Here is a 23,483-nt window from a genome sequence, read left to right as displayed (position 1 = left end):
TACTTTAGAAGGCACCTATTGGAATATAACTATATTAACCAATGCCCACTAGCTATGATTTTCTACAAGTTAATCCAAGGTCTCGTGGTTTACACTTAAATAATTAAATCTTTTTATGAAAAACAATCTCGAAAATTGAAAACCTGAAAAATCCATGATATACCTTCTCAAAGATGATCATGAGACTATAATTCATTTCTATTCAGTACTGTACACAGACACTACACATTAATTTTATGATCACCATTCAGACAGAAACGAAAATCCTTTATAAACTGGTAATCCGAAAGGTTGAAGCAACAATACAATAACTTTATTTGATTTATGGAAACCTACCTACTTCTAATGATGGCGAATTGGCTAATTGTATTTGATAACTAAGTGATGCGGTGAGGCACCCTACCTTTTTCCAATAGAGATGTGAAATATCTTCTAAGCGAAGAAATAATAAAACTATAGACACTTGATCTACATGACAACCTTTGCTTATGTATAGCTGAACCCTAGGCCAAATAATGCGAAAATCAAATCAAATATAATGGCTGTCCGCACAAATCGATGAAATAATCAATACGATGAGGTGCAATATACTGTAAATTCAATGTTTTGAAGAGCGGAAATAAGTCGGGAAATCAGAAAGATCGTATGATTGATCTTACGACTCAATGATAAACAAAGTTCATTTTTGAATAGTTTAAGGGATTGTAGCTTGAAACTAACCACAACACCAAATAATCATACATCTTTTGTTTTTCCATAGGTACCCAAAACTTTATTTACTTTCTTTTTACTTAGTTTACAACTTGGTTAATCTTGAAAATTACGGTAATAACAATTGATCGAGCTAAACTTTAAGCTATTTAGATTGTAGCTAAAGAAATGTGTACTGTAGGTGTGAGACTTAAAAAAAGACTAATAACCTTCCGAAAAACGGAAAGAGTTTACCAATTTATTTTGTCTTTGTTTATTCTGATACGATTGAGTATCAAAATAAAGAAATGAAATTATCAGTAACGTCATCATACTTGTATATGGGCTGTGATACTTCTCGCGCCCCCAAACCGAAGCAGATGGTTTTGTAACGGGACAATGAAAAACTATAAATGTGAATACCCAATAACATATGTTAATTGATTACTCTCTCGGCAATGAGAACGAAAAATTCATTCAATTCACTAAATGAAAAAATATCTCCAACGGTCTGACGTATATCATCAAATATATAATCAACCATCATTGCCATTGTTTTAATACGTGTTATAAAATCTAGTAAGATCACTACCATGTGAAAGCACTCGTCATGTGGAGCTTTCAGTTTAGTTGCTAACCGATTAACCCATAACCATTATGGTCACACGTCTAAACTACTGCATGTTTTGGTATTTGCCCGTGTAGTTGAGTTTCTGTTCATTATTACAGTTCCTAGACAGATAAAACTTATTACCTAATATGCAATGTCAAAATTATCAGCGAACTAGCCATTTCACTTTCCTTATGTCGGATGGAATAAAAAGGAATAAACTAACAGTGATACTAAACTTTAAGTTTTAAGACATAAAACAAATTTCTGACCCAATAAACTCTTGTCGCAAAACATTTGTATGATCATTCACCTGTGGAATACGTGAAAGCTTTGAGCGATTACTAAAAGAATCACTGTCTTTGTTTTCAAATACATATCCGTTTGTTTCTGATGATGCATTGATTTGGACTGTAGAATTCACTGGTTCATCATCTAAACTGTCTACTTCAACATCAGAAACCTGTTATTGAGTATACAGAAAGACACCGAAACATAAGAAAAAGCTGACCACATGTTAAAACAGTGTCGCATAAGATTAGATTTCAATTAGATATAAAAATGTTACAAGAAGTCGATGCATATATCAAAAAGCTCTGAAAAGTTTGGGCATAATAGCTTAGGTTTAGAGGATTATACAACTAAAGAAAATTTTAATTGCGAATAAATACATGTTAAAGGAAGATTAGTAACTACAGAAAGCTACGTAAGTCATTTCCTTCTTAAGAATACCGCTGGATCTTTTTCAGGCAAACGAAGTTAGGAGTGATGAGAAATTAAATATGAAAATTAAAGACAATCTCAGGTACATGCTGCAGTCTAGACACATTATCTCTGACTGGTACTAAACAGCGGACACTCAGATAACAATAATCTGTGTGGTCTGAAAATTACTGCCCATATCATTATATTCATAATTTTTACATAAAAAGGTTCTAAAGTCTTCTCCAAGCATCTACTAGCGCTGATTAGTAAGGAAATAGACAACTTCCACTCACCCTTGTTATTTGGAATAAAATTACGTTCCTATTCAATCGTGTTCTGATTTGGAGACTTGTCGAGTGAATTGGTATCCAAGACTATTAAACAATAAGAGTAGACGGGTCGTAACAAGAGAAATTGTAACAGTGCAGACGGTGAAAAAGGAAAGTACATTCAAGATGCCGATATCAAATGACCAGTCAAACTGAATAGTACAACAACAGCAAGCACAACTTGATGAACAAATGAGGTTGTTGGAAACTTTGGCGCAAAAGTTTAACATCCACTGCTCGAGTTCACATGCTATTCCAAGTGCTTCTTGTGATGTAGCTGCTAGCAGCATCCCAGAATTCATCTATGATCCCAAAAGCGGAAATACCTTTCTCACGTGGTTCAAGCGTTGAGAAGGTACATTTAGAATAGAATTCTGTATACAAGATGACGCATAGAAGACTCAATTGTTGATGCGTAAGTTGGGAAGCAATGAACATGCACATTGTGTTGATCATATATTGCCAAAGTTACCTCGAGAGCTCAGTTTCGAGGAGACAGTAACACAATTGCCAGAGATATTCGGTGAATCCTACTCATAGTTTAGTATTCGATATCAGTGTCTAAATTTGGTGAAACGTGAAGCCGATGAATATGGTGCTCTAGCAGACGTCGTCAACAGAGAGTGTGGACGGTTCAAGTTACGCTCATTGACAGAAGACCAATTTAAATGCCTAATATTCATCAAAGCTCTTCAGTCACCACAAGATGCTGAGATTAGGACTAGACTTTTGACTCGACTGGACCAAGATCCAAATGTCACACTCAGGACATTGACAGATGAATGTAAACGGCTACAAAACATCAGACGAGACAATGAGTTAACTGAACACGTAAATCCGAATTTAATATGCAGTAGTGTCAACGTTATTACTAAGTTAGCTCAGAAGCCGAGAACAACTCATACAAAACCAAGGACTGCCAGTTGGTTGTATCATGATCGGAATTATTTACGATTCTGCCCATTTAGTAGGAAATAACCAATCTGTGTGCCCCAACACAATCCTGCACGGAACATGATTTAATCCTATGTCTCGCTAACACAACACCATAGAACAAACTGGTTTGAAAGAAATTAACATCCAGTTGGTAATAAAGCCTCCTAACCAAGCTATTAGAAGTTGGGAAGTAATTTAGAAAGTATCTGCTAAATTTCATGTTTCATTCCAAATACATTTATCATTTACTTATTGCATGACATAAGTCAACGTGATCCATGACCTAATTAAAAGCTTTTCTTCTTACTATCAGACAGTAGGTCTCGAAGAATCGCAAATCGTTAGTCTTAATTAAGACATCGATTAAAGTGTTTCCTACATTAACCAAAGGCTATTTTTCCTTGTGTTCTCCCTAATAGAAGTGAAACACCAAACGATTTAACTTACTTCATTCGGATCATAATTCTTCAACTGCTGCTTGGCACAAATTCCTCGAGAACATGGGTCAAATCTTATTGCGGAGATATTGTTCATTTGACTTGGTGAAGAATCCATGTTTTTATTTGATGGAGTACTAGTTCTGCATTTTTGTTCGAATAACGCACCAGAATATACTTGTGCTTCGAATTCTTGAAATTCTTGAATAAGGCTGTCTGTAGTTGATATTTCGCTTCCCGAGGGATCCACACCACATTGTGTAGGAAATATATGGATGCTCATCCGACCTGTTTTCAGATTTCAATGGAAATATGTGAAAACCTAAATGAGTAAGATGATATTACCTACATAAATGATAACATATGCAGCAAATTAATTTCTACAATGTGGAAGAAATTCCAAGGTTGGTGATGACAGCTATGACCGAAATATAAGCACATGTAAAGATATGACAAGAAAAATCATGACAAAATTACTATCCTCCATGCCTAAAGTATATTATAGTGGGTCAGAACATTCGAAATATCAATACTAGCATCAGTGCTTATTTAGAATGTAAGTCCGGACAAATGAGAAAGAATAATTCCAAGATTTACAAAAGACGAAGTATCACGTATCCCTAACATCAGCTCAGATTTAATATTACAAAAAAAACTTGAGTAGCAGTATTCATCATACATTTTACTGATGTCGAATAAAACGTGAGATTAATTGATGTAGAAGTTAGAAACACGTTACAAGTAAGAACACCAGAGAAGCCAGAGTAAGCTGATAAATTACTTCACATTTTTGTTATATTCCAATGGGGATTGTGTAGTAAAAGTTTTCTAATATAAAGCACAGGAATAGATCATGGAATTAAAATTTAGTATCGAACTGAATTTTGATGGATTTGTTTTAGAAAAAATCATTATTGCTGCTTCAGGTTCATATGAAATACAAAATCAAGGTCTATCAAAATATTATGAAGTGGTTCAATCATGTCCACAATTTATTCATCCACGACTCTTTCAATTATTCCAAAGAACCAGACACTATAGCAGTGTATTGATTACCTGTTGAGGGAGTGACCTGCAAATTAATCTTACACAAGCGCTTATGGCATGTTATCGTGTTTGATTTGATATCAATTTTGTATATAAGCATGTCATTCTATCGCACATGTAATCTATTCGTCTGACAGATCATATTCTCCAATTTCAAACCATGAGGGCAATTGCATCAATTGTTCAATCTTATGAACGGTCATCATTCGGGAGCAATTCATGTACATACATACCATTTCTATAATCCGGTGCAGCAATGAGCTAAACAAAAGTAATCACTCCTTAAAAAGATAGAGCGCACACTAAACACAGTAAAATCGAATGCGTAAAATATTAGCCCGAGCTGTATGAACTCATAAAACCTATTCACAGAAACAGAACAATGATTTGATGACAAAACCACATTTTGTTTACAGGTTTCATGAGATGAAACAGAAAAATATGGTAGTTAATCCCTATTTTAAACTAAAATTCCGCCTCAGTTCAAGCAGCTATCACAGAGAAGAAACACAAAACAGTAGTGAATAAACATGTGCAGCTAGTTGAATCGCTTAAGGTTTCATTTCACGAGTGTTGTAAGAAGCTATAAAACGTACATCAACACAAAACATCCTTAATAACGTATCCAAGCAAACCATCACACGTCACACTACTTCTGTTGAGTTACTCACTATAAAATTTCCGTGAATCTAACCTGAAGCAGAATTACTGATTTTTTTGAACGAATTCATTAAAATTCATTTCGATACTAAATTTTAATTCCATGATCTATTCCTGTGCTTTATATTAGAAAAATTATACCACATAATCCCCATTGAAATTTGACAGAAAATCTGAATCAAATTATTGGATGTCAACAGTTTATACAGTTACAATAACTGGTGCAAATTACGAATGTGACTTCATGATAATTTGCAATGTCAAGCAAGTAATGTTTGTTCAATGACGTATTTACCCGGCCAAAAGCGTAAAACTAGTTGAGCAACATATAAACACTAACGTGGAGAAAACCAGTGGGAATACAACATACAGAACACCAATATTACAACAATATCGGATGGAAAAATAGTGGGGAAGAGCCTTAACATAAACGTCTAGCGATAAAAAGAGATCAAAATGAATACTTCGTGACATAAAGTTTTTATGACAAAAAAGCCTGATACGAAAACCACCAAAAAGAAGATGACTAACAATTTCGCAAAACAAAGACAAGCAACTTACAAGTACCGCCGACCTTCAAGACGTCAAACTGAAAAATCTGTGTATTTGGCGAGTATCCCTTAATTTATTAAATAAAACAAAGATCGAGGAACCGAATACGTTAAAACAGCTTCTATAACCATATTTAAGTCTTAAAAGATTTTTCGAGATTTTTTACAGCATAGGCGCACCTAGAAACCAGTGTTTCAAATAGTCGAAATAATTTTGGGCGAAATCGAGTAGGTTGAATGACAATATTCTTTACATAAGATCCATAATTCGTCATATCCTTTCGAAAGACGTTAATGTGTAAAAAGGTGGCAGGAATCAAGGTATTTATCAATAAAATGGTATGTGAATGAACAAAAATTATCTGATTTTCATTTATAAGACAGTCATGTTATATAGCGGTAATCAAAATCCTAGAAGAAATAGTTCTGCAAGTATTCAACATTGAAGCTTATTAGTTTTAACAGTTGAGATCGTGAAACAATTGAAGCTAGACCACCATGGAAAACCTGGGAGCATTGCACGGCCGTTTCGTCGTATTAGTTTTACTTGAGACATCCTTACTGAATGCACTCAGTAATGCAACCGCACCAGATCGCGAGTGATATGCTGTGCTACGCGAACCTTGAAACTACTGGTCAGTCTAGATCAAAAGCTTCTCTATATATCAACAAGTTTTCAAACATACATTCAAACCCACTTATTTCCGACTTCTGATTTGACTGGATTGACGTCCTTCGATTATAATAGTGTAACACGTTAAAGCGTTGTCAAACCCTAAATATCTGTTATGTCTTTTAGGTGAATCGATCAAATGTTACTTGAGAGACCTTTACCTTGATGAGCGAGATTAGGAGTTAATCTGAACAATGTAGATTCATTTGTCATATTTGTCGCCTCCAAGTAGTCACCTAGTAATTCAGTACTTTTTTCATTAACTCTAACGAAGTGCTATTAGATCTTAATGTCGCTTTGGGGTTATGGTAAATATAATACGATGAAAAAAATTTTCGGCTGGCTTTACATCATATCAACATTTTGAATTTGCACTTCGCATCCTAGCAAAATGTCGTGCATATATAGCGTGAATGGAAACTAAAGCGTTTTTAAGTTTGTTAACTACTCCTTTGATCTATAAAACTTAGTGTCTTCCTTGTGATTGTCAAATCGTTCATTCACGATTTATTTTGTTACAACACTCTTCATTGATGCCCCCTAGCATTCAGAATACTTTCTGGCTAGATGGAATCCACTATATTAGAATACACTTCAGCTGACATGAATGTTGTCCCATAAGATATTTCTGGTCTTTGAAGCCCAATGACACGGAATTAACATAGCGAAAGGCATCCTAAACAATATCCCATCGATAATAATCTGACGTTATGGCATAATGAAGTCTAACGGTATAGACAGAGCTAGGTGACAGTAAAATCATAAAAGTTTGACCGTAGAAGATAGAGAGACATATAAATCTGTTCACACGATGAAAATCAACATAAAAATTAGAAAAGTAAACCAAAAGAATATTAATAATATCGAAAAACACATAAGACGGATTTTTAGAGCACAAGCTTCAGTGAGAATAACCCTCAATTCATCTGACGTCTTTGTATTTCGAGGTGTAAATATATTCAAATGGTTCAAATGGTTGTGGACGGAATAGAAGAAGCTTTCTCTTAACGGGCTTCCGTGTCAAATAGCAGTGGATCACCAATACCTCCAGGCAAGAACCTAGGTATAGTAACGATAATAAAGGAAAAAAAGAATTTGGTAGATCAAAATGATATGTTATCCTTAGTCCTTGAGAATAAGTCAAGTTTCCTCTTGAAGGACTCCTGGGAAGTCACTTGAACTATCTCAATCAGCAGCGAATTCCAGCATTTGACAACTCTTACGGAATAGATGTTGTGTCTGCAGTCTGTTCTACTATTTTGGGTCTCCAATTTCTGGATGTTACCTCTGGGGTTAGTGTTGTGACTAACCCTAAGTAGATGTTCAAGGGGCTGACCAGAACTGTTAAGGATACTGTAAGTGTTAAGAAGGTCGCTTCTAAGACGTCTGTACTCTGACGGGTAGAATTTAAGTGATTGAAGTACCCGAACTGGTTTCGTGGTTCGACGTCATATGCGTTCCAGAGTGTCCTTATCCTTTTGGAGGGGGGGAGGAAATACCATGTTTCCGTACTCTAAATGGGGACGAATAAAACTGTTGAAGATTATGTGATATGTCCTTCCGTCAAACTGGCCAAAAATGCGCTTCAATGTTACCAGTGCAATGTTTGCTTGAAGTGCGTTTTTGTCACAGTTAGCATACGACTTCAGGTCGTAGGGTACCAACACTCCTAAATCTTTTCGACTTGAGAAACTTTTAGAGAGGAGTTTCCTAAGTCGTAACTATAGTCTGCAACATGTCACAGATGGACCACTTTGCACTTTGAAGTGTTGAAGGTAAGTCCGTTGTCGTCTGCCCAACTTTGAAGTCAAATCGGATCCTCCTGAAATGCTAGTATATCCTTTTGGTTACGTACCTCTCTTCAAAGTTTCGAATCATCAGTAAAAAGCAATAAGTCAGGTGAAACTTGTTGTGGAAGATCGTTAAGGCAAATCAAGAAGAGAATATGTCCTAGTATTGAACCATGGGGGACCTCACTAGGACATTCCATAGCCTGAGAGAGAGTGATGTTAACCCTGACCTTAAAATGTCGGCTTTCTAGATATGAAGCGAGCCAGTCAATCAGAAGTGGTTTTACACCCAATCATCTAAGTTTATTGATAAGACATATATGGTTGATCCTATCAAAAGCTTTTGAGAAATAAAGGTAAATGACCTCAACCTTCCCCTTGCGATCAAGGAAGGCTGTCCATCTATCCACTGCAGTCAGCAGGTTGGTCATTCAATAATGACCCTTTCTGAAACCATGCTGTTGGGGTGAGAATCACTTCAGGGATAATAAGTATTCGTGTATACCGTCGTATATCAGGGACTCCATAATTTTAGGAGGTTTGGAGAGAAGGGCCACTGGTCGGTAGCTTGAGGGTTGACTGCGTCGACCTCCTTTGAAAATTGGGGTAATAAGAGGCAGCTTCCAAATTTCCGGCAGTTTGATTAGGCTTAGCGAGTGTGAAAACATCACCCTAAGTGGTGTTGCCAGGATTGAAGCTGCTTCTCTCAGTATAGCGGACCGGTAAAAGTGTCTCATCTTATGTGCTGCAGTTTACGGAGCACCAGGTCAACGCTCACGTCCAGTTCGGAAAGTGCTGTGCAAGTGCAGGTGAAGCTTTCATCAGCATAGTTGATGTGGGTCGGTTGAAATGTCCGAGAGTATTGTTCAGCTAAAAGATTAGCGGCATCACCGTCGTTATTGGTCGGACCATTAGGACCTAGCAGTTGGGAAACTCCAGTTTCGCCTTGTCGAAGAGAAGCTGCGTAAAGGAATAAGCTTTTCGGATTGGAAACAAATTTATCGATAAGCTTGGTCTGGTACTGAAGCCTGTCTTCTCTTATTACCTTTGTGCATATGTTCCTTATATGTTTGTATTGCCTGTACGTGCCGTTGTTATCAGTTCGTTTATATTCGGCACAACAGTGCCTTTTGCGGCTTAGTAAACAAAGAGTACAGTTCTTGAAGATTGCAGGTTGTTTGTAGCTTTTTAAGACTGTTTGAGGAACTGAATGCTTAGTAGCACATAAGATCGTGTGCAGTAAGAAATCCCAATGAGCATCCACTTCAAGTTGAGGGTAAACATTATAATCCACCTGTTGTTGATAGTCATGTAAAGCTAAAACATTCAACCGTTTGAAATTCCAGCGCCTGTTGTTGGTGGGATATTTCAGCTCAGTTTTGCTGAGAAAACTGAAGGATAGGACGGCGTGATCACTTTTCCCCAGGGTAGCCAGAATTGAGAGGTCGTCGACTAGGAATTCTTCCTTTTGAATACTCAGTGTAAGCGCGAAGGCGTCTGACTGTTTCTCCAACGAGTTGCCGAATTCACATTTTCGAATAATCCCAGATCATCAATGAGGTTGAAGAACCGAGCTTCAGTAGTGTTGTCACCACCAATGTAGGTATGTTCCGCGAAATTGATTCTAGGAAGATTGAAGTCTCCTAGAATCAGGATATGAGAGAATCCAAGACGCGTAGAGCGAGTTAATTCTTCCAGCAAACGATTGTCGTACTCGATGTCAACAGTAGGCTTCCTGTAGATGACCTCGACTAGACACCTCGAGGTGGTAGACAGTCTTACTGAGCACCATACTGACTCATCAAGATTGAGAAACTCTTGGTTGCGAAGTTGGTGCGCCTCCATGCAAGATCGTATGTATAATGCTACAACGCCCTCTATTCAAATTTTCCTGTCGTTGCGAAACAAAGACATTCTTAGTACCGCTAACTCCTGGTCCGTAAACTGAGACGATATCCAAGTTTTGCTGATCCCTATCAGATGAGCTTCTTCCTGTATGTTTATATGAGCCTTACGTGAGTGGACAGCTAGCTCTCATTATGAATATATATATTTAGTTCAATCTTGCCCTCCGAACATGAAGATTGATTTTTAGTATGAACTGTCGAAGGTTCGAAGCTGCAAAGAGATAATAAGAGGTGAGAGCAAATAAAATGAGTTTTAACAAGCACGTCACTTATATACTGGTAAATAGAGGATTTCATATCCCTTCAATATGTAGGACGCAAATTAAACTTTCCGTGGAAGTGTGTTTTTAAAACCTACCAAATAATTGAAATAAGACTTGGTAGATAGTCCGTGCCAATTTTTCGTCAATTGGTTTATTCTTTGCCACGGTTTTCGGTATGCGAAGGTCGTCAGTGATGCCGCCCTGTTCGAATATTGTTGATTTACCTCTTCAGCTTGTTGAGCAAGTGTTCAAGTATTTAAGCTATGAAGAAGTTTCAAAACTGAGAGAGGTATTGCTCTGCATGTTATTTAACATCTCCAGACATGTAGGTTTTTCGACGTTGTATGCCGAGGCATTCTCAACAAAGGATTTAAAACCATAGAGCGGATGGTTGTTTCATTTCATTCAGAACTTCGTTCTCAGCTGCCACGACGTGAATCTGAGCGTCGAAATCACCTGCTTAACAGGTTTGAGTTAGTTGAGTTATGAACTTGTGTAGACATTGTGAAACTCTGTCTGCCATCGAGACACGTTTGTCTCTTTTGAAAATGAGTATCATGCGCTATGCAGACAAAGATCGCTGCTGTTTTTTCCCTGGAAAAGTTCTTGATGAAATGCAAGGTGTCTGTCGGTTCATACGATTGAATCAAGGTGTTCCGATAAGACCATATGATATATTGCACGAACTTCGAGATATATCTTCTATGGCAATGGAGCACTTTGAAGAAAACATCCTTCCATCTCTGCATCTGAAGTCAAATCTTGGTAAGAAGGGGCGAGACTGTAATTTGTGGACGAACCAATCACGTATAAGATAACAGGTCTCGGATGTTTGCTCGAAATTCACTCATCCACTTGGCTAAATAGAGTTTTGACATTATAGCTGTCAGTTCGTGATGAAAACCCTAAATCTAGTTTCTTACCTTAATCATCAACTTTCAGTCATGATTCTAATTTTCCACACAGGTTTTTGACCTTCATTTGGTACTGGTCAATAGGTGGACACCCTTAAGTTCAGTCTAGCGTCACTCAAAGGTCGTCCCTAAATTATAGTATCACCTAATCTTTTTACTCAATAGTTTTGAGATATCGTCACTACGATTCTCTCGATTTGGCTTTTAGTTTTCAGAATCTGACATCGTAAAAAATAATATTTATTAAGTGGAACAAGTATTTCAAGTCTGTTCTCCCTATTTCCTTCAATTATTACCTTACCCTATTAGTGAAACAGCCAATATGATGTCACTCAGGATCCAAGTGTTGTTTATTGTGTGGGCCTTTATTATAATCAAGTAGGCGGTTGTTGTATATGTGTTAATCAAAGTTTCCAGTCACCCGTAGGGTTAATGATTTTAGACATATGTAGTAAACTTGGTATTGTAAACGTTCGTCAGTAGTTGATTTTCGAAGTTCGCTGTTTTATGAGGATTGTTCCTATATATATCTCATGTGCAATCGAATTCCATGTCCATATCCCATACAGTCGTGAAACAAGTGTGTAGTACTGAGTGGTAAAAACTCTGGTACGGTATTTTTTTCGTATTTCGCAAAGGAAAAGAGTGGTTTCATATTCAATTGAGTTATAGTGACAATGAAGTCTAAAATTGGACTCTCATTATCAGCAAAAATGTGGGTCAGTAAACCATTGTTTCATCAATTGATCTGAGCGTTAGCTCATTCGTTTTTCATCCTTTACTTATTTAGACAAATCGGCTTTATGAAAGTACAATATCTGTCGTTTAACTAATGTTAATGCTTAATTGACACTAGGTAACTCGTGGTTATCATCTGAATTATCAAGCCCTTCTATTAGTCAAGCTCGAGGTCCCATACCATTAGATGAGCTCCGTGCAGTTTCAACTTTCAAAAGACAGCAACTAAACCAGTTAGCCCAACATTCATATCAACTCGCTAATATGGTGAGTTCCTTTATATTTCTACCAAAATTTGTCTACACTCAATGTCTAATGATTAATTACAAATAGTCAGGATTTTAGTTGTCTCTGTTTCGTAGATCTCGATGATTCCAAACAAATTTTTTTATCCCTTTGTTGTTTTTCGAACCACTCATAATCACAACGTAATTTAACTAGTGTTATTCTGTTACTTTATTTATTCAAACACATAAACATTGGTACAAGAGGTCGCCAAATATATATGCACCACATATTTCACTCGATTTGTGTGAGGGCTAGAATAATTTTAGGGCACTCAAACCGAAGCAGATGGTTTTATTAGGAGGCCATTCCATGAGCATTTGACCTACGGGTCTAATCCACAAGGTAGTGGAGCAACGTAAGGAGATGCGGTTGCACGATAGCCGGTGACCAACAATAGGTTCATACGCCGTTTGTTGCCTCAGAATTCTCGAGCCCATGTGTATCGTTGGTTTAGAATCAGGGTTTTCCAACTCCCCTAGGTGGATCCTCCATATCCCCCAACCCGGTTAAAGCAACGGACATTGACTTTTCGTTCTCTGGATTTCGTAAACAACACCCCCGCCACGAGAAGGCAGTGAGTAGCACTTCCCTGGCAGTGGTTGTATGTACGTGGTCATGTGGGAGCATTTCGAGAAGGAGAGCTGACTTTCCCCGGCTCATTGTGTTTATATGATTGCTTTTTATTATTCATCGCACATATCTGGGCCACTATTGGATAATACATCCCTTATAAACTCAAGTGTCATCTGTAAAATATCCATATTATTTTTCACGCTAATACTGTTCAGAACCAGCTTGCTTCCTCCAGATGATTATTAGTTCAAACCAATATGTCTGGTTCCAAATGGGACGAAACTCACGTCCTGGATCCCACTGTCACTCACCGTCCATCTCTTCTGACAATATATTTAGTGTCCGGTTACTATAACTTTGGAATAAATAATCTTAAGGTTATCATTGTTTCAAAAACAATTTTCGCGCATATTTTGTCCTCTAGTGTGTGTAATATAAAGATCAAATATTCAGGCAAAACAAACGTGATTTTCAACGTATGACATTGAGATTAATATTATTGTTATGATTATTACGTAATCACAATCACCTAGACATGAATACTCTACTGTTTTTATTGTGAGGAATAGTTCTATTTTCACGTGAGATGTGATCTTTGCGTTGTTTTTTTATTCACAATTTTCAGAGTAGCTAACATTTTTATTGCTGTTATGTAGGAAAATGTCACCCGCCAGGAATCAGGAACTGTTTCTAAAGAATTAACGGTTAATCACAAGTTAACTTCTGATGTGAAGCGACTTAAACAGGGTCAAGCCTTAAACATGGCCCGCATCTGTAAATTGAGTCGTATGGTGTATTATTTACTTTGTAAACAACGAGAAGTGACTGAGCAGAACAAACAGTTGGGTTCACTAGTAAAAATGCAAAGTCGTAGGTATGTTACTGCAGTTTTATCACTCATTATCTTTCTCTTAATTTCATTTAATATGATTAACGGTTGTTTTTAAGTTCACTGCCATACAAAGTCGTGTTTTACTACCGTTTCAATTAAAAATGAAAATTCCTTTGGTTATGACACCAGAGATCTATATCATAATTATCCTGATTATAGGCAGTTACTGTTATTTGGATTGTAACTTCAAAACCATTCTTCTTATCTCAACTTGAAAAGTTTGGATAAATTTGTTAAGTTTCTGACTATTCGCCAACATGCAGAAGTAAGGCAAGTTGTACGTAAGGATTAGAATGGCTTTTTTAGTTTAGTAAAAGTCACTAATGAACCGTATTCTATATTCACTCAGTCAGCCATAACGTAGAAACTGGCACGTAGGTACATCGGTTTAAATTAGCATATCTCATTAGCACAGAGAAATAAAATTAGTTAGTGACTTCAAGCACTGATGTCACGTCTTGGTTTGACCGCCCCTAACTTTCTTCCAACCATCCCCAACACTGGTCAGCATTGCGCGTCGTGGTAATCAGTGTTCGGGCATATATAACACGTGACCCAACCATCTCATTCGATGAAGATTTACAACCTCATCGACTGATTTACCATCATTCCTTAATACCCTGCATCTAAACTCGCTTTTACTTACCCGGTGATCCCAGCAGATGCGAGCAATATTTATAAGACATCTATGGTCAAATACAAGTAGCATACGAGTATTTTCTACTCTTAATGGTCGCGTTTCTCAGCCGTAAAGTAGAACAAAACGAACTACTTTTAAGTATACTCGTCCTTTAATTGACAGACTGATATCTCTTCACCATAGGTATAGGTGACATAAGTTGGCAAGAGCCAAATGAGCTTTCTGAATCCGTGCAGAGATTTCGTCAGACACTAACCCATTAGGGCTGATCAGACTTCCAAGATAGGTGGAGTTATCGACTCTTTCGACTACTTTACTTCCTTTCCTTAGTTCAGGTGTTGACACAGGCCAGTTCTGAAGCAAGAATTTGCATTTCGAGGGAGAGGAACGCATACTAAACATCCTGGCGCTGTTGCTCAATGCTGCCAAAAGACTGTATTTTATCAGCGTCTTCGCCAAACAGGTCTATATCATCTGTGTATTCTAAGTCGATAAGTGGACCTCCTGGTGGAAGATCAATTCCTGAGAATTCAGTCTACGAGAGCGTTATTTCCAGCAGTAGGTCTATGATGAGAATGAACGAAAACGGAGATAGTGCACATCCCTGTCGGACACAACTTGAGGTTGCAAATCAGATGACAGTTCGCCATAAGCTTTGACTCGACGGGTAGTGTCTGAGTAGATAGCCTTCACAAGGTTTACGTACTTCTGAGGTACACCTTTCAATGACAGACACTGCCACAGAACCTCTCGGTCTATATAGTCAAACTCTGCTTTTAATTCAAGGAAAACCATCATTGTTGGACGCCGATAAGCATGCATGTGTTATGAAACCTGACGAGTGGTGAACATGTGGTCGATGTAACCACGACCAGGTGTGAAGCCAGTCTGATTTTCTGGTGTTTGGATTTCACGAGTCTTTATTAGGTGCCCGATAATTATTGAGGCTAGTATTTTATATGCTATATTAGTCAAACTAATCCCTCCATGGTTATCACAGGATGATTTTAATGTTTTTTATTTACTGCGACAATCAGTGATTGATTTTGTTCTGATTTTCCACGAAGTGTTATCTGTACACCAACAAGGCCATGGAAAGTAACATTGTGGTCTCCCGATACTGGAAGGGTAAATCATTCTGGTTCTCTTATTAAAAAGGTAAGGTTAAATAACTGACCGTACTTGGGTCCTGCATGCGCGCTTTGGAGACGCAGCATTCATCGGTGGCGCGTGATTTTAGAGTCCTAGCTAGTGAAGCCTGTGTTTCTCTCTGCCCGGCATGGTAGGACCTAAAGAAAAACTTGTTCCAGCCAATATAACTTTATTAAATCATCCCGATTGGCAAGCCTAATTACCATGTCAAGTTAGTAGCTGCTGTTGGAGTATTCTATATTCGATGTATGGCATTGCTTATCAAAGCGTTTAATTGTAGACTCCATTTCTGTTAACATGTACTAGAAACGTACTGAGAATGGCGATTTGAGCCCTTCGTTAAATTTCACAGTTGATATTAATTTTACGACACTATGAAATATCATACAACCATTAAAAATGTTTAAATTCCCAAAAGTGTTGGTTACTCTTTTTTTGTCCAAAGTTCAACATTTTTTTCCATAAATAGCCAAATGACGGTGTCCATTTTCTCTTTTAACTTCAGTGACTTCTTATCCGTTTGTCCATATTGTAGTTCGCTAATTTATTACCAAAGTTTCAGTAATGGCATAAATATTATTCACAATAATCATCGACCGTTGGACAGTCGTATTAGTAGGTGAAGACTACTTGATTGTGGTCCATGCGACTGCCATAACCAATTAATGGAGGTGTTAAGTGACATGGCTCAGAATCAGTTATGCTTCCTGAAGCATAATATTTTCTACCACTACTAATACTGATACTCTTAATGTTTTTAATGATACGACATTTGTTTTGATAATTTTACCTCACTGTGCTGATATGGTCTGATAAATGGAGCTAGTGCATGTATAATGCCAAGTTTCACACTGCATATAACGGATTGACAATGACTATACATTTGTCTCGCTCTTTGAATCTAAAACGCAAACATTTTTACAAGAGGTCGCCAAATATATATGCACCACATATTTCACTCGATTTGTGTGAGGGCTAGAATAATTTTAGGGCACTCAAACCGAAGCAGATGGTTTTATTAGGAGGCCATTCCATGAGCATTTGACCTACGGGTCTAATCCACAAGGTAGTGGAGCAACGTAAGGAGATGCGGTTGCACGATAGCCGGTGACCAACAATAGGTTCATACGCCGTTTGTTGCCTCAGAATTCTCGAGCCCATGTGTATCGTTGGTTTAGAATCAGGGTTTTCCAACTCCCCTAGGTGGATCCTCCATATCCCCCAACCCGGTTAAAGCAACGGACATTGACTTTTCGTTCTCTGGATTTCGTAAACAACACCCCCGCCACGAGAAGGCAGTGAGTAGCACTTCCCTGGCAGTGGTTGTATGTACGTGGTCATGTGAGAGCATTTTGGGAGGTAGAGCTGACTCTCCCCACTCTCGGCCGTACCAGTGCATTTGGGGGCTTTTCGAATCTAACAAATATGGAATAGAAAGTTTTGCATTCTCTCCCTGGAATAATTTTTGGGAGAGGTGAATCATAATAAGCAGAATTTGTTGCTTTTTGTCTATCAAGACAATCCATATGTAATAAATATTCAAATTGTATAAATAGTGATTGGTTTTCCCAAAGTAATATTCTCAACAATTAGGTGTGGTGCTAAATGATATGCTATAGTGTTGGATCTTGCCAGAGACTGGAGGTGCTCTCAAGTTCTGATAGGTAACTCAAATAATTGACCCCCTATTGATGGATCTTACACATTCAAAACTAGTTATGTTTGTGTTTACACTTGTGTTATTCACGAAAGTTACATTTGTTTTTCCGTACCGTCTTTATGTCACTTGAACGTAACAGTTCGTTGATTTCAAACGAAAGTTTTCGTTTTTGTTATCACTCTTATTATTTGTTGATGCTACTTTTCAGAATAAAACAGTTAGAAGCTATTTGTGGGACAAATTCAGTCAACTGTTCAGATGGATTAGAGTCAACATCGTCGTCCTCACCTTCATCGGCTGTTTGCACTTCGTCTTCACCTAGCCACTGCAACCAGTTATCTACAACATTTAGTGAACAAAATATCTTAAAATCTGGTAATAAAAGAGTTAAATCTAAATGGTGATGTTCATATTTGTGATAATGAAATTCATTGTATGGTGCCGTCGAAAGTACTTCTCTTGTCAGACATTGATTAAATTTTGTATCGAAATAGCTTCTTATTTCTTCTTTTAAAAAGTTTGTTTCATTTACATATGTAGGTTAGAAAACTCAGCGCGATTCGCTCCAATATATTATATATATTATTTCATTTCCTCTTTCAAGTAAATTAATTTGTTTCTTTCGTACATTATTTTATTTCCCGGAATGTACATATGTCACTTACTTACAATATAGTTATCTTTATTAACGGATATTTTTTCGCTTGTGTACACTGGTATAAGATAAGACCATATTCTGATTATACTGAAAATTTACGTCATTTTATAAAATATTTAGGAATTGTCATTCATTCTAAGGAATTCAAGGTCCATAGTGACGTCTAGTTACCTAACTTAAAGGTCTCTAAACGAATCTGAATGTTGTATGGTAATGACGCATCCCAGTGAAATATTATTTAGCATGGTTCTATATTTAATGGTAGTTTGAGATTAATAATACAAAGAGGATCAGTTGGACTTGAATTAGTTTTAAATTATATACAGACGTGGAAAAATGTCTCCCATGTATTCCAAAAGATATAGAAAAATTTTTGTACTGATAAGAATCATGGGAGATGATTCCATCCAGATAACTACCAAAGAGTTGACGCTCCTTTCTCAATAGCACTTCATTTTCTAAGATTGTTTCCATACGAAAATAATCTTAGAAACTGGAGTATATCCATTCAAAAGAGCGCATGCTAATAAGGGCGACCATGAAAAAGGTGCATATTAATAAAGTTGATCAGTAAAAAAGCGAATAACGTTTTTAACAGTGTGAATTATGTCCGCCTTACTCTCTGTTCCTTTTCCTTATGACTAGTCAAAAGCGTATTTTCCTACAAGTATGATGAAGAGTTTACTTCCAATAAATACTGGAAAATATTAATTCTTCGAATTCGGCAACAAATTGTTATTACCCTAACCATATTATCTCGTACATCTGTTTCGAACAGCTAGCATATAATCTATTAAACGTGATGTTTGATACTGTCAGATTCCCGACAGATCCAAAGTTTGTTAGACAGTTTCAGGTGACCAAAAATGTAAAGGTCATAAAGTTGATTACAATTAGGTACTTGCGGTTAAGATGTACTGATGTATAAAATAAATGTGTCTATCTGTTTAAAAATAAATATTTGATTAGATTTCAGAATAAAACAATGGTTTAAAGTCCAACACAAATAATCACATTTAAAAGATTATATCCCAGCTGTTCGAAACAGATGTACGAGATAATATGGTTAGGGTAATAACAATTTGTTGCCGAATTCGAAGAGTTAATATTTGTCAGTATTTATTGGAAGCAGACTCTTCATCATACTAACCGCATAAACGTGTAATATTTTCTTCTTAATTACTGATAAGCACTAAAGTATATTCTGATACGATTAATTTAATGTGCATTATACACAGCTTTTCGATAAACGAAAGAAATTCTCTACAGGTAAATCTTGGAGTTGTTAGTTTGACTGTACTTGGAAACGCTCCAGTAACTTCACTTAGTATTGTTTGTTTGAATCTTCCCATCGATGTGTTAGGACTGCAACTGGTCAGTCTCTAATTGGCATATGTGCATACTGTGCGTATTGCCTCGATATACCTTAATTCACAAGCATGGTAAGCAGAGATGGATAGTGGCTGCACAGTCCCAGAGTGAACATCAACTCTGAGATGCAGGTACATCCAGCTGACGAGTCCCAAATAGGACGAAACGCGCGTCCTGGATTCCACTGCTAGACACTATCCATCTCTGCTTACCATGCTCCAGTAACTGTTGATTAACCTGGATTTATTAGCTTCGTGGATAAGTTTGTACAACTTGAAGATGGTTTTCATCATGAACTGATGTTAGCTGAAGAATTATCGAACACAGCAGAGCATCGGAAACAGGTTTTGCACTTCGTTATAATTTCACTTACTACAACCCAGCTACTCTTATTGCTTAGTAATCTTGGACACCAGTTCACTCGACAAGTCCCCAAATCAGAACACGGTTAAACAGGAACATAGTTATGTTCCAAATAAAAAGGTTGGATGAAAGTAGGAATCATGGTAAGAACGTTAGTATATTTATAGTTTTTACATGAGATTCTATAGTCTTTTCAAAGTATCCACTAGCGCTGATTGGATAAGAAATAGCCAGTCAGCGTGCCTCAACGTAGTCCTTCACGGAACGCGCTTTAATCCAATCTACATCCCGCTAACACAATTGGTTAAGAATCTTCAGAAATGAGTACACAGGGTTGTCTACTTGTGATAAGGATGATCCTTAGTCAAACTTCGTCGTTAAATTACTGCTCAACTCTCGATTCGGTTGATTCTATTTGTCGCAATTTTCTATTGGAATTCTCGAAGCCAGTCACTAGTGGCTTTTTCTATGTGTCAATCGCTATAAACAATACGGGAATTCGTTTAGTTCACTATAAACATTCTTTTTTCGAATTCACATGAGAACCCCTAGTATTGCAGCCTCAGAACAGTACAACGATCGTTTCGTTCTGAATATTATCCGACAATTTCGAAAAGTTTTTCTGGTTGTTTATATAGACAGCGCTTTAAATATGAATGACTAACCATAATAAAACAATATATGGAAGAATTCAAGTTCTATTCATGACAGTTTGCACCGTATTATTAATTACGATAATTTTCCATATCCTTTTAAGCAATCTCTTCGGATAATTAGGACCCTGTTATTTAGTAATCAATGCAAAACTGAATTACTACGAGAAAATTAACACATAAGTAGGGAGAATATATATATATTTTACATAGGGTATCGTGTCTTATACGCTTAGATAGCATATGTCATGGTGGAAAAGAAAATGAACTCACGATAGTAAATTCATCATTAAACAATGAACCCTAATATATATGATAATTTTCATTTATGAGTGTATAGAAGTTCACAAATAATGCAGTGTGAAAAAATAAAGTTACAAGAAATTAATCATTCGGATAACAATTTAGACCGGTTATAAGATGACAAGTACATAACTAACTACTAAATAATACTCGCAGATTAAAAACTGTCATAGTTACAATATCATGAATACATTTCAAAAATGAGTATAAACAGTATAATCCGGTACAGAAACAAGACTAGACAACATGTTTGCTGCAAATTTTGATTTATCCATGTACAAAGTAACAAAGACGAAACATGCAAATTCAATGAAATTAACAAATCTAAAAATTGAAGGGATGGAAACAGAAATAATGTAAGGTATTATGCGTATGTGTATGTATAAAGGTAAGAAGATGGTTATGTATATGGTCAGCGATAGCTTGAAGTAGAACGAAAAAAAAGATAGATAAAAAATTGGACCAATTCAAAGAAAGGCAGATAGGCAAGAAGATATTGATAACTAATCATGACGTAATGAAAAGATAACTCAATATGAAGCAGCAAAAGTAACACGGTAGTGTTGAGGAAAATCAAGATCGTACACATAAATAGTTTCATAATCTGAGGGTGGAACTGATGATATGCCATTAACGTAAAAGTTATTATTATTACGTGGATGATAATTTGAGTTATTTGGTACCTGGACTAAACGGCGTTCAGGTGAAGTACTACAATGTACTTTTGGAATGATAAGTCGACGAACGGAACCATTTTTAATAATTGCTACATGATCACCAGGGCGATTGTTCAACTCCATGTCTACAACACGTAGTAAATCAAGACCTGTTTCCGCTGGTGATACACCAGTTGCTAAAGCCATTGTAACATGAGCACGACAGCCAGTTGGACGATTAACGGGCATTATACCAATATTATCTAAAAGGAAAGAAGTACAAAAATGAAGAAGTTTTAACAGTAATATAACAGAAGAAAACAATACAGACTATAATGATCAACATTAGTCATACGTCGGAGTATATAGGAAAAAAGATAGAACTTATGTTGTACAAATAAAAATCTACTACTGATTAAATTAGCTAGTATTAAGGTTGTGCTAAGTACACCTGCGGTTATCAAATATTAAATAATATCTGGTTAGTCTAGCCCATATTAGTGCGACTTTACAGAACTCGATATAACCAGTTATAAATCTAAAGTGAATATATTTGTAGTGGTAATCAGATTAAAAACACTTATCAACTCTCTGTGTATTGTGTTTAGCTATTTCATTAATCGCTTTGCCGATCTGTACATGTTCGGTTTACCGATGATACATAAATAGGTGGGTAATTAGATTTATGGATTTTCAAGTTATCCATAAAATGCTTAGGTTCTGGATACGACAGGTGTCAAAGCACTGAAAACGTCATTGATAAATACATTTATAATGCATAATTTTACAAGTCAGCCAGGCACATGGGAAGTAAAACCTGGGAATATATGTGCATTGGTTCAGTTTGTCATATATCAGCACAGCGAGGTGAAATTATCAATATAAGCATCAAAGTATAAGTAGTGAAAGCATCAGAGGATAGTAGAGAAACATAGGGATATACAATAAAATTCGGAAGGTGAGAATGAATCTGTGGGATAAAAAGGATAATTTCGGGGCTAGCGACTTAGCGGAAAAGATATGGTGAAGGTATCTATATTACTGTGACCGGTTTTGAGCGATGTTATACAATACCTCAAACAACCGGTTATGGCAGTCAAATGGATCACAACCAGGTAATCCGCACTTATTAATATATCTTAGCTGAACTGTCAAAGAATTAATAGATTGAGCCCATGTTTCGTTCTGGCTCCTACTAGCTTCCTTCCAACCTGCTTCTACATCAGGTGGTATGGCGCATCGCGATAGACGGTGGCTATGCATACGCAAGAGATGTCCCACTCAACTCAGTGAAGACTTACTACCTCATCAACCCCATAGTCACCTTGATTCTTCCACAAAACTAGAGATTACTTTAACAGTTCTCCAACATCAAGCAAAACATCCGCCATGAACTTGTTCTCATTATGAAGACAAGTAGGTGATAAATTTCTCACCAATGGAATTCTGTTCTTGAGGAAGAATTTTTACTTTGAACTTAAACTTCTATATCCCCTTATGCCCAAAGTTCCGATTCATTCTTCGATCCGTAATTTGAGAATTTCTATAAAAAAAATGATTGAGTATGTTACAACCATGACAGATACATAGAATTCGGTGAGGTTGGAATAAGTTTCAACTGACCACTAATTTTACAGTTCTTAACTAAGGAAAAGAGATATCCTATATTTCAAAGAGTTAAAGGCTTTGAAAAAATTATAGAGAGGACAAAACGTTATTATCCTTAGACCTGGTAAAGATTCAAGCATGGATGTTATGAACGTAAGTTTAAAGCCGACGTCTCATTAGATAGTGAAACTGGAAAATAATCTCCAGCCTTGTGAAAGTCATAAATACAATTTAAATAATGATATATTTGTGATATCCTGACGTTTTATGACTTTGAAAAAATAGCTTACATAAAGTCACGAAACGTTAGGAACTTTACTTTATATTCATTGGGATATTACAAATATATCATTAGTTTAATTATTAACAATCTACCCAATAGTCAATTTATCTGTATTATCAAGTCAAAAATTGGT

The 23,483-nt window shown here is 36.6% G+C and overlaps 3 protein-coding genes across 3 annotated transcripts in view; 1 reads left to right on the top strand and 2 right to left on the bottom strand.

Annotated features, from left to right (window-relative positions):
* Smp_147590 (putative rac guanyl-nucleotide exchange factor) overlaps positions 1–5,996 on the bottom strand; it is a gene marked incomplete at its 3' end in the record, with an annotated part of 52,440 nt that extends 46,444 nt beyond the window's left edge. Inside the window, exons 1-3 of the mRNA XM_018795580.1 lie at positions 5,976–5,996; positions 3,718–3,995; positions 1,614–1,763 (exon numbers count right to left, since the gene is read on the bottom strand). Coding sequence (XP_018649879.1) covers positions 1,614–1,763; positions 3,718–3,990 — 423 coding nt within the window. The 5' untranslated portion in view covers positions 3,991–3,995; positions 5,976–5,996. The remainder of the gene's footprint in view (positions 1–1,613; positions 1,764–3,717; positions 3,996–5,975) is intronic.
* Positions 5,997–10,790: 4,794 nt separating this feature from the next.
* Smp_047500 (hypothetical protein) lies at positions 10,791–17,911 on the top strand. Its single transcript, XM_018795579.1, has 6 exons — positions 10,791–10,887; positions 10,920–11,065; positions 11,098–11,363; positions 12,369–12,517; positions 13,768–13,985; positions 17,664–17,911. Exons 1-6 carry the CDS (start codon positions 10,792–10,794, stop codon positions 17,857–17,859), a joined length of 1,071 nt encoding a protein of 356 aa, XP_018649878.1. The 5' UTR covers position 10,791; the 3' UTR covers positions 17,860–17,911.
* A 2,770-nt stretch (positions 17,912–20,681) lies between these two features.
* The window catches only part of Smp_147600 (putative nedd4-binding protein 2), a gene marked incomplete at its 5' end in the record, with an annotated part of 29,159 nt that continues 26,357 nt past the window's right edge, over positions 20,682–23,483 (bottom strand). The window contains one exon of the mRNA XM_018795578.1: positions 20,682–21,722. Within this exon, the coding sequence (XP_018649877.1) occupies positions 21,334–21,722 (389 nt within the window). The 3' untranslated portion in view covers positions 20,682–21,333. The remainder of the gene's footprint in view (positions 21,723–23,483) is intronic.

This window comes from Schistosoma mansoni, chromosome 2 (assembly GCF_000237925.1).
Source record: "Schistosoma mansoni strain Puerto Rico chromosome 2, complete genome".
Lineage (NCBI taxonomy): Eukaryota > Metazoa > Platyhelminthes > Trematoda > Strigeidida > Schistosomatidae > Schistosoma > Schistosoma mansoni.
This window is presented reverse-complemented; position numbering and strand designations above follow the sequence as displayed.